Genomic DNA, 12,145 nt, shown 5'->3' with positions numbered 1-12,145 from the left:
TCCAATTAACAGCCAAATAACTTAATTCATTAACAAGTTGATAAACGAACAAGTCCCCCTGATTATACAATTATAAATTATCACATTGAAATACACATTATAGGGTCATATACATCATGCAACATTATCAACATTAAGGAAGGCTGACACATTTTTCACTATGTATAAAATACTTTGGATTAGAAATAATAATTTACATTCTGGTAATCAACATATGCTATAGTCAATATTGGTAACAATATTATAACTGTACTCAATAACATGCAGCAATACAACCTACAATGTATATATATATATATATATATATATATATATATATATATATATAATATATATATATATACACAGTATATATATATATATATATATATATATATATATATATATATATATATATATATATATATATATATATATATATATATATATATATACATCAGTAATAATTATAATGATCACATTTGCATAATACTCGAATCTCAAGACACTGCTTACGTCATCACAGTGCCACAGGCGAAACCCATGCCAATTCTTGGCTCACATTCCCCCACTGGAGGTTTATTTAAATTGGAACGTGTGTCATGGCACACATGGATCGTTTACGTATTACCACAATGCTATAGAAGGGCTGAAAGAGTGATATAAAGAGGAGAAAAAATGATAAATTACCTTCGATCAGTCCACCACACACGGTCCTGTTCACTCCAGCGGGTCTAAACAAACGCGCATTCGAGTTTACCATCAACAGATGGTCGTTCATATGAAGAATAATTTGGTTACTAATTACGGGATTATTATTAATTATAAGCATCGTCTCATCGTATATTTTTATTTAATTACAACACATATACTTTATGTAGAAGAATAAACAAATTATCGTCACAATACCCATTGGATATACTCGACATTTTATGAATATCAACCTATTTATTTGATTCACCTCATCAATATTAATTTAGTTCTTAATATTTTTGGAGTAAATAGTCATTCAATTTAGCATAAAAGTCTTACTTAAGATATTCCACCCGGATGTAAATGTCACAGGGTATAAACATAGGTGCATTCGAGTTTGCCTTCAGAGGACTTTGGGACTAATATATCTTCAATAATTATCAAGTTATACTTGGTAATAAGCAAGAATCATTGCTTTATAACATAAAAAATTACCTTATCTTAAGTACAGTACATATATACTATGCAGCATACAGAAATTACAGGTACACCACACAGTAAAAAAAAAAAATATTCGAATTCTACAAATGTCACCTTTGCATAATCAAAGTTACCACTAAGTCCTTAATTATTCCTTTTTAAGAGTGAATATACAGACATTTCATCATACGTGTGTTTCTTAAAATATACCATATACTTTTAATACAGACTTCCTGTATCTTTTCTTTTTCTTTTTTAATCAGCTCAAAACAGGAGGAAGATAACTGCCAAGTCTTGTTCAACATTGGACCCTCCCACACCACCTTCCCATGCCACACACCCTCTTGCCAAGCTCCCCCAGTAGGATGATCGATTTCGCTGCTCTGCTCTCAGATGTAGTCCCATTTGAGGTTTCGACCCGTCTGTATTGTTACGATGCCACTACGTGCCATCTCGGGGCTCAGTGTTGGTGGGTGGTTGGCGTCTCGCTGGTCAGGTCTGGAGGAGACGGAGGTCGAATGTGGGGAGGGAGACATGGACGCCTTCGCTGTGGGGGCGGAGGTCGAATGTGGGGAGGGAGACATGGACGCCTTCGCTGTGGGGGCGGAGGTCGAATGTGGGGAGGGAGACATGGACGCCTTCGCTGTGGGGGCGGAGGTCGAATGTGGGGAGGGAGACATGGACGCCTTCGCTGTGGGGGCGGAGGTCGAATGTGGGGAGGGAGACATGGAAGCCTTCGCTGTGGTGGTTGTGGTGGTGGTAGGGTAGTCCGATTGTCGTGGGAAGGGCACGGCAGCTTTAGCTGTGGTGGAGTGAGGTGGTGGAGGGGAGGAAGGCATAGCAAGATTAGCTGTGGAGGAGTGAGGTGGTGGTGGGGAGGAAGGTATATCAGGATTAGCTGTGGAGGAGGAGGAGGAGGAGGAGGTAGATGGTGAGGGGAAGGGCACGGGAGAGTTAGCTGTGGCGGAGGAGCTGGAGAGTGGCGAGGAGGGAGTGGTCGATTTAGCTGTGGAGGAGGCGTTCTCAGGTGGGGAAGACGGAACAACGGAGTTAGCTTTGGTGGCGTTCGAGGGTGAGGAAGATGGCAGAGCAGCTTCAGCTGTGGAGGAGGAGTTCGGTGGTGGGGAGAAAGGCACGACAATCTTAGCTGTGGGGGAGCAGTTCGACGGTGGAGAGGAAGGGGAAGAGGAAGAAGAAGGCATGATACCTTGAGCTGTGGAGAAGGAAAGGGAGCAATTCGACGGTGGCGAAACCTCCAAGTGCCGAGAGGCAGCAACAGCAGGATTGGCGACACCTCCTCCTGCCGAAGCTTTCACCGAGGCGTTTGGCCCGGCCTTTGACCCACGAGGGGATGGGACTGGAATTTTCATCTTAGGCTTCGGTTCTGAGGTTCCTGGACTCCCTACAGCCATGGAACAGCCTGTGGTGACCTGCGAATCACTGCGGGGCTGGACGCTCACGAACGGCGTTCCTTCAGTAACATCTTCATCTGGATCGCTCTCGAGTATTTCGTCCTGTGTTTCGTTCAAGTCTCTCTTGGTTGCCTTCGACGGAGTCGTCCAGCTACGAAGAGGGGACGGAGGGAGGGAATCTTCCCCAGACGGGGAAGGGGAAGGCGAGGCCGAAGTCGCCAGGCTCATAACCACAAGGTCATCTTCTGAGGACGTCTTGTTCAAGGGCGTCGCGTCCCCTGGGTTCTGGGTGGGTTTGGGTGCCGTTTCTGTGTCGCACGCTGGAAGAAATTTGCCAGTGAGATTTAGCTTCAAGTTCTTCTTTGCCTGAGCATTTCTACCCCGGGATCGGTTTTGTAATTTGAGAACGATGGAACTGCCCTTCGACTTCACTTCACGCACCTCCGCCGGTTCCTTGATACTCTCCTTCGGCGCCAGAGATGACCTCTTAGGAACGGCGCCGGAGGCGGGAGAAGGGAGGTCTTCTACAGTGGCGTTCACCGGGTTTCTTCGCTTTGCCATTCTGACTTACCCTGAGACCTTGAGTCCCACAACTCAATCGATTCAGCTTCCTCCTGCTTCAAGGCCAGCACTGGGAGCTTCTCGCAGTCAGAGGCGTCTGGAGAATTTATGTTTTCATCTTTTAGGTTTAGGTAAGGAATTCTGACGGGGAGAGGAGAATCAACACCTTCGCTCCACTCGTCAGAGTCCTGGAATTGCAATTTGGGACGAATCTCCTGGTGGAACGCTGTTATAAACTTCGCTGTCGCCTCCTTCACAAGCCCCGGTTTGATGGGAGTGTCACAAGTGGGGGTTTTAACACTCGTTGTACAGTTCGAGTCTACCATTCCTTCGTTGCTCGATTGTGTCGCCTCGTATTGCAAGAAATAATTTTGTTCTTCCTCCGCCTTCGGAGAAGGAAGTGGTGAGGGGGACTTCTGCAAGGAAGTGAGTGAGGAATTGGCTGGCACTTTGGCGAGGTCGTTGTACATCTGAACACGATTTCTGATGCTTGGAATAATCTTTTCTTCAGTCGTCTCCTTCCTGTTCACCGTGGCGTCCTGTGAGGCGACAATTACCGGCTTGGGCGAACTGGAAACTGGGCTAATCAAGGGGCATTCCATGTCCTCAAGAGGCGATGGGTCTGAGGTCTTTTCGCATTGGGAGAAATAGATGTCCAGGTCTCGCTGTTGGCGAGCGTGGCCAAGTGTTGGTGGCATTGACTCATTCCTCACCAACTTCTTCTTCTTCTTCTTCTTCTTCGTCAGGCTTGAATTGTCCTCTGGCGACTCCTCCACCACCAACTGGGGCTCTGGATCTTCTGGGGTCACGTCAGAAGTTCCGACGGAGACGTCACTCTCTCTCTTCTTTGTATTCTCTTCAATCGTTGAGTAATAATGTACTTTGGCTCGTACTCCTCCTGCGTGTGGGTTGTCCCCCTTGGACGTACCGGGCTTGAAGTGAATACAAGAACAAGCTCCATTGCAGCTACATTCCCCTCCATGTTTCTGTGCCTGGAGTAACATGGCCTTCCTGGCTTTCACCGTCCCACGACTTATAGTTCCTCCACTACCCATCCGGGTATGCTTGGTCCTTTGGACCGTCACTCCTGGACGCTTCGAAGCCACTTTGGCTACTGGACGTTTGCTGGAGTCGTCGACTTCTTGCCTCTCGCCCCTGGAAATCCGCTGGAACAGCTCCCTCGCTGCTCTTAGACGATCGGTGGGAGTCATTTCCTGTGTGTGGACCGAGTCGCTGATGGTCTGTGTACTCTCGTGGACCTGACTGGCGGCCTCGCTGGTCGATGGCAAGTCCAAACCCCGAGGCGTGTGTGTCTCGCTGTGGTTCGCCTGTTGCATCGCTGCTTCGTATGAGGGAGGTGCTGAATCATCCTCCTCTTCTTCCCCCTCTTCTTCTTGTTTCTCCTCCAGAGAGTCTTGCTTACGAGCTGTCGCGGCGGAAGAAGTCGAGGAAGAAGAAGATCTTTTCTTCTTCTTTTTCCCTCCACCGCCTTTCTTCAACAACCTCTTGTTCTTCCTGGCTCGTAGGGCCTTCCTCGGATTCTGTGGCGAGGTGACGCCTGGCGTGGATATTGCCGACGACACCGCCGAAGTGTCGTAAGTAAAAGACCTGACGGAGAGTTGTGGGGAGCTCAAGGTATAGCTGGGTCGAAGTGGAGGTGCTGGTGGTGGACGTCTTGGGGTTTCGAAACCCTCCGGGGCTTCGGAGATCGTCTCTGGGGCGATGCTGACGCTGTGGCCTTGCACTTGGGCCTGCACGACCTCCGGGAGGGGAGCTATGGGCAGCGACGAGCGTCGGAAGTGGCCGAAGAAGGGCACCTGGGCCGCCGACAGGTTTCGCTCAGTTCCAGCCTCGCTGTCGGGCATCGTCGACCCTCCACTGTAAGGGAAGGAAACGGGGAGACGTGGTCAGTCCAGATGACGAATCTTTCAAGCAATTTTAAGAACAAAATGTTATCCAATCTGAGGCATCTGCCGTGAGAGGCAGTGGTGTGCCTCAAGGGCACCGACCTCACAATAAATTCCTCCTCCACCTCCTCCTTCTGCTACTCCTTCTGCTACTCCTTCTGCTACTCCTTCTGCTACTTCTTCTGCTACTCCCCCCCCAAGTCAACTCACCGTGCTGGACTGAAGTTGTTTGGGTTCCAAAGGACAACCTCCATCCCCCTCTCCAAGTCTAAGGAGGCGTGGCGTGTCCGTAGCGGCCTCTCATTGGTCTGTTGCCTCTCCCCTCCACTGCCCTCATTGGCTAGCTTGTCCGGCACCCAGGCAGTCACGCCCCCAGGCCTTCGAACCAGCTGAGGGTAAGAAGGGCGTTAGATCTACTATCCCTAGAGAAAATATCACCCCTATGCACTAGGAAGCTTAAAGGCCATATTACAAACCACTAAATTTACGACCACTTTCGTTCTGAAAAGATTTCGAGGGATTTTGTGCTTAATGCATAGACTCCCAAAGGGCGAAATTACTTATGACTCGTTTAAACAATGGGTTGTTTACAAGCACCAGTTTTCTAATAAGGTGATTACCAATGCCTTCAAAAGGCACTCTAATATCACCGTAGATGAGAGGGAACAATAGGGTGACCTCGAATTGGGGTCAAAAGTTCAAACCAATTACTTGAAACACACACACACACACCTTTCCACAATCTATATATAAAGCAGAAGGTAAAACTGTGATCTATTCTAGGTCAAAATTCTATAATACAATTCTATCTAAGTATCCCCCCCACCATACATGTATTATATAGGTAATTTAACGACTTTAAGGCTATCTAATTAAGGTTAATGACCATTAGAAAACACCATTTTGCATTAACGACTTTAAAGCTATCTAATTAAGGTTAATGACCATTAGAAAACACCAATTAACCATTAAAACACACCATTTTGCACTTCTGGTCATTCTATGGCCATAGTTCAAAACGGAATGGATGGGTAGTTCGACATTCTTCAACCATTTATCCACACATCACAACTGTAAAGTCGAGGACAACCTTGAGGGTGAACTCAAGGGCTAGCTACTTAAAGATGACCTCTGACCTTTGACCTCACACTCTGACCTCCCACAACATTCCTCAAGGACAACCTTGAAGGTGAACTCAAGGGCTAGCTACTTAAAGACGACCTCTGACCTTTGACCTCACACTCTGACCTCCTCAACATTCCTCAAGGACAACCTTGAAGCTGAACCTAAGGGCCCAGCTACTTAAAGATGACCTCTGACCTTTGACCTCACACTCTAACCCCTCAACATTCCTCAAGGACAACCTTGAAGGTGAACTCAAGGGCTAGCTACTTAAAGATGACCTCTGACCTTTGACCTCACACTCTGACCTCCCACAACATTCCTCAAGGACAACCTTGAGGGTGAACTCAAGGGCTAGCTACTTAAAGATGACCTCTGACCTTTGACCTCACACTCTAACCCCTCAACATTCCTCAAGGACAACCTTGAGGGTGAACTCAAGGGCTAGCTACTTAAAGATGACCTCTGACCTTTGACCTCACACTCTGACCTCCCACAACATTCCTCAAGGACAACCTTGAGGGTGAACTCAAGGGCTAGCTACTTAAAGACGACCTCTGACCTTTGACCTCACACTCTGACCTCCTCAACATTCCTCAAGGACAACCTTGAGGGTGAACTCAAGGGCTAGCTACTTAAAGATGTCCTCTGACCTTTGACCTCACACTCTAACCCCTCAACATTCCTCAAGGACAACCTCGAAGCTGAACCTAAGGCCCAGCTACTTAAAGATGACCTCTGACCTTTGACCTCACACTCTAACCCCTCAACATTCCTCAAGGACAACCTTGAAGGTGAACTCAAGGGCTAGCTACTCAAAGATGACCTCTGACCTTTGACCTCACACTCTAACCCCTCAACATTCCTCAAGGACAACCTTGAAGCTGAACCTAAGGGCCCAGCTACTTAAAGATGACCTCTGACCTTTGACCTCACACTCTGACCTCCCACAACATACCTCAAGGACAACCTTGAAGGTGAACTCAAGGGCTAGCTACTTAAAGATGACCTCTGACCTTTGACCTCACTCTAACCCCTCAACATTCCTCAAGGACAACCTTGAAGGTGAACTCAAGGGCTAGCTACTTAAAGATGACCTCTGACCTTTGACCTCACACTCTGACCTCCTCAACATTCCTCAAGGACAACCTTGAGGGTGAACTCAAGGGCTAGCTACTTAAAGATGACCTCTGACCTCACACACACCCCCCCCCCATACCTCGAGGACAACCTTGAAGCTGAACCTAAGGGCCCAGCTACTTAAAGATGACCTCTAACCTCACACTCTGACCTCCCACAACCTACCTTGAGGTTATTGCCGGAAAGGATGAGTTTGATGACCTCCTCGTAATCTGGGGGTGGTTCGTACAAGGGAGGGTCGTCCGCTGAAGCATCGAAGATCTCGACGCCATCAGAGAGCGAGCCTGGAGGAGGAGGGAGAGAGAGAGAGAGAGAGAGAGAGAGAGAGAGAGAGAGAGAGAGAGAGAGAGAGAGAGAGAGAGAGAGAGACAAGATGTTTACACTCTTAAACATAAAATGGATTGGCAGTCTTGCTCTCCTTATTTAAGGGAGAGCAAAGCTTATCCTTATTTAAGGGAGAATAAAGTATCTTTATCCTTATTTAAAGGGAGATCAAAGTTTCTTAATCCTTATTTAAGGGAGACTAAAGTATCTTTATCCTTATTTAAGGGAGATCAAAGTATCTTTATCCTTATTTAAGGGAGAGCAAAGTATCTTTATCCTTATTTAAAGGAGACTAAAGTATCTTTATCCTTATTTAAGGGAGACTAAAGCTAAAGTATCTTTATCCTTATTTAAGGGAGACTAAAGTATCTTTATCCTTATTTAAGGGAGACTAAAGTATCTTTATCCTTATTTAAGGGAGACTAAAGTATCTTTATCCTTATTTAAAGGAGACTAAAGTATCTTTATCCTTATTTAAGGGAGACTAAAGCTAAAGTATCTTTATCCTTATTTAAGGGAGACTAAAGTATCTTTATCCTTATTTAAGGGAGACTAAAGTATCTTTATCCTTATTTAAAGGAGACTAAAGTATCTTTATCCTTATTTAAGGGAGACTAAAGCTAAAGTATCTTTATCCTTATTTAAGGGAGACTAAAGTATCTTTATCCTTATTTAAGGGAGACTAAAGTATCTTTATCCTTATTTAAGGGAGACTAAAGTATCTTTATCCTTATTTAAAGGAGACTAAAGTATCTTTATCCTTATTTAAGAGAGACTAAAGCTAAAGTATCTTTATCCTTATTTAAGGAAGACTAAAGTATCTTTATCCTTATTTAAGGGAGACTAAAGTATCTTTATCCTTATTTAAGGGAGACTAAAGTATCTTTATCCTTATTTAAGGGAGACTAAAGTATCTTTATCCTTATTTAAAGGAGACTAAAGTATCTTTATCCTTATTTAAGGGAGACTAAAGCTAAAGTATCTTTATCCTTATTTAAGGGAGACTAAAGTATCTTTATCCTTATTTAAGGGAGACTAAAGTATCTTTATCCTTATTTAAAGGAGACTAAAGTATCTTTATCCTTATTTAAGGGAGACTAAAGCTAAAGTATCTTTATCCTTATTTAAGGGAGACTAAAGTATCTTTATCCTTATTTAAGGGAGACTAAAGTATCTTTATCCTTATTTAAAGGAGACTAAAGTATCTTTATCCTTATTTAAGGGAGACTAAAGCTAAAGTATCTTTATCCTTATTTAAGGGAGACTAAAGTATCTTTATCCTTATTTAAGGGAGACTAAAGTATCTTTATCCTTATTTAAGGGAGACTAAAGTATCTTTATCCTTATTTAAAGGAGACTAAAGTATCTTTATCCTTATTTAAGGGAGACAAAGTATCTTTATCCTTATTCAAGGGAGACTAAAGTATCTTTATCCTTATTTAGGGGAGACTAAAGTATCTTTATCCTTATTTAAGGGAGATCAAAGTATCTTTATCCTTATTTAAGGGAGACCAAAGTATCTTTAGCCTTATTTAAGGGAGACTAAAGTATCTTTATCCTTATCTAAGGGAGACTAAAGTATCTTTATCCTTATTTAAAGGAAGCTAAAGTATCTTTATCCTTATTTAAGGGAGACTAAAGTATCTTTATCCTTATTTAAGGGAGACTAAAGTATCTTTATCCTTATTTAAAGGAGACTAAAGTATCTTTATCCTTATTTAAGGGAGACTAAAGCTAAAGTATCTTTAACCTTATTTAAGGGAGACTAAAGTATCTTTATCCTTATTTAAGGGAGACTAAAGTATCTTTATCCTTATTTAAAGGAGACTAAAGTATCTTTATCCTTATTTAAGGGAGACTAAAGCTAAAGTATCTTTATCCTTATTTAAGGGAGACTAAAGTATCTATCCTTATTTAAGGGAGACTAAAGTATCTTTATCCTTATTTAAGGGAGACTAAAGTATCTTTATCCTTATTTAAAGGAGACTAAAGTATCTTTATCCTTATTTAAGGGAGACTAAAGTATCTTTATCCTTATTCAAGGGAGACTAAAGTATCTTTATCCTTATTTAAGGGAGACTAAAGTATCTTTATCCTTATTTAAGGGAGATCAAAGTATCTTTATCCTTATTTAAGGGAGACCAAAGTATCTTTAGCCTTATTTAAGGGAGACTAAAGTATCTTTATCCTTATCTAAGGGAGACTAAAGTATCTTTATCCTTATTTAAAGGAAGCTAAAGTATCTTTATCCTTATTTAAGGGAGACTAAAGCTAAAGTATCTTTATCCTTATTTAAGGGAGACTAAAGAATCTTTATCCTTATTTAAGGGAGACTAAAGTATCTTTATCCTTATCTAAGGGAGACTAAAGTATCTTTATCCTTATTTATGGGAGACCAAAGTATCTTTATCCTTATTGAAGGGAGACTAAAGTATCTTTATCCCTTATTTAAGGGAGACCAAAGTATCTTTATCCTTATCTAAGGGAGACTAAAGTATCTTTATCCTTATTTAAGGGAGACCAAAGTATCTTTATCCTTATTGAAGGGAGACTAAAGTATCTTTATCCTTATTTAAGGGAGACCAAAGTATCTTTATCCTTATCTAAGGGAGACTAAAGTATCTTTATCCTTATTTAAGGGAGACCAAAGTATCTTTATCCTTATTGAAGGGAGACTAAAGTATCCTTATCCCTTATTAAAGGGACACCAAAGGAAGTTATATATATATATATATATATATATATATATATATATATATATATATATATATATATATATATATATATATATATATATATATATATACTTAGGGGGGGAAACTGTAGGAATTGGACTAACCTCTTCGACTGATCATTGCCCTCCGTTCTCTGTGCAGGGCACGGTTTGTGTCCTGTATACCATTCCTAAACATGTACGAGACAAGACCAACAATCACCATCACCAGCACTGTTGGAGGAAGGGAGTCGCCCAGAGGAGGTTATTGGCGGAGTGTTGGAGTGGTGGAGTGAGAAATGGTGAAAATGAGGGGGAGAAGGGGGGCTTTTGGGGGTGGGTGTGTGTCCGAAGACAAAATGAGGGGGAAATGAGAGTCAGGTGTATGAGTAAGAGGGTGAATATGAGGGGGGGGGGGTCCAGTTGTTAGACGGATAAGGGAATGAATGAATGAGGGTGAAAATGAGAGGTTGAGTATCAGGGAGTGAATATAAGGGACCTGATGTTTCATGACGTAGGTCATGGGGGGGGGGGTAAATATGAGGGACCAGGTGTGTCACAATATGAGGGATCTTAAGACACGGTATGAGGGACGATTTGTATTTACGAGGGTGAAAATGAGGGACATATGTATCAGAACACAATATGAGGGTGAAAATGAGGGACATTATGCATTAGGACACAATATGAGGGTGAAAATGAGGGACACTATGTATCAGGACACAATATGAGGGTGAAAATGAGGGACATTATGTATCAGGACACAATATGAGGGTGAAAATGAGGGACATTATGTATCAGGACACAATATGAGGGTGAAAATGAGGGACATTATGTATCAGGACAGAATATGAGGGTGAGAATGAGGGACATTATGTATCAGAACACAATATGAGGGTGAAAATGAGCCTACAAGCCTCCAGCTTCACTACAAGTCACCTACAAGCCTCCAGCATCACTACAAGTTACACACAAGCCTTTCAGTGCCACTGAAAGACACCTACAAGCCTTCAGCTTCATTACAGGTCACCTACAAGCCTCCAGCTTCACTACAAGTCACCTTCAAGCCTCCAGCATCATCACAAGTCAAACACAAGCCTCCAGCATCACTACAAGTTACACACAAGCCTTTCAGTGCACTAAAAGTCACCTGCAACCCTCCAGCTTCATTACAGGTCACCTACAAGCCTATAGCCTCACTACAAGTCACCTACAAGCATCCAGCATCACCACAAGTCACACACAAGCCTCCAGCATCACTACAAGTTACACAAAAGCCTTTCAGTGCCACTAAAAGACACCTACAAGTCTCCAGCTTCTTTACAGGTCACCTACAAGCCTCCAGCTTCACTGCAAGTCACCTACAAGCCTCCAGCATCACCACAAGTCACACACAAGCCTCCAGCATCACTACAAGTTACACACAACCCTTTCATTGCCTCTAAAAGACACCTACAAGCCTCCAGCTTCATTACAGGTCACCTACAAGCCTCCAGCTTCACTACAAGTAAAACACAAGCCTCCAGCATCACTACAAGTTACACACAAACCTTTCAGTGCCACTAAAAGACACCTACAAGCCTTCAGCTTCATTACAGGTCACCTACAAGCCTCCAGCTTCACTACAAGTCACCTACAAGCCTCCAGCATCATCACAAGTCAAACACAAGCCTCCAGCATCACTACAAGTTACACACAAGCCTTTCAGTGCACTAAAAGTCACCTACAACCCTCCAGCTTCATTACAGGTCACCTACAAGCCTATAGCTTCACTACAAGTCACCTACAAGCATCCAGCATCAACACAAGTCACA

At 43.2% G+C, this 12,145-nt stretch overlaps 1 protein-coding gene across 1 annotated transcript in view; it reads right to left on the bottom strand.

The window, feature by feature from the left end:
- Positions 1-813: 813 nt before the first annotated feature.
- Positions 814-12,145, bottom strand: part of Culd (CUB and LDLa domain) — a 39,617-nt gene continuing 28,285 nt past the window's right edge. The window contains 5 exon segments of the mRNA XM_071662148.1: positions 814-3,110; positions 3,113-5,003; positions 5,243-5,421; positions 7,460-7,578; positions 10,458-10,565. Of these exon segments, the coding sequence (XP_071518249.1) occupies positions 1,542-3,110; positions 3,113-5,003; positions 5,243-5,421; positions 7,460-7,578; positions 10,458-10,565 (3,866 nt within the window). The 3' untranslated portion in view covers positions 814-1,541.

Source organism: Panulirus ornatus, chromosome 5 (genome assembly GCF_036320965.1).
Source record: "Panulirus ornatus isolate Po-2019 chromosome 5, ASM3632096v1, whole genome shotgun sequence".
NCBI lineage: Eukaryota > Metazoa > Arthropoda > Malacostraca > Decapoda > Palinuridae > Panulirus > Panulirus ornatus.
Note: the sequence above shows the minus strand (reverse complement) of the source record. Positions and strands in the feature narration are given on the sequence as shown.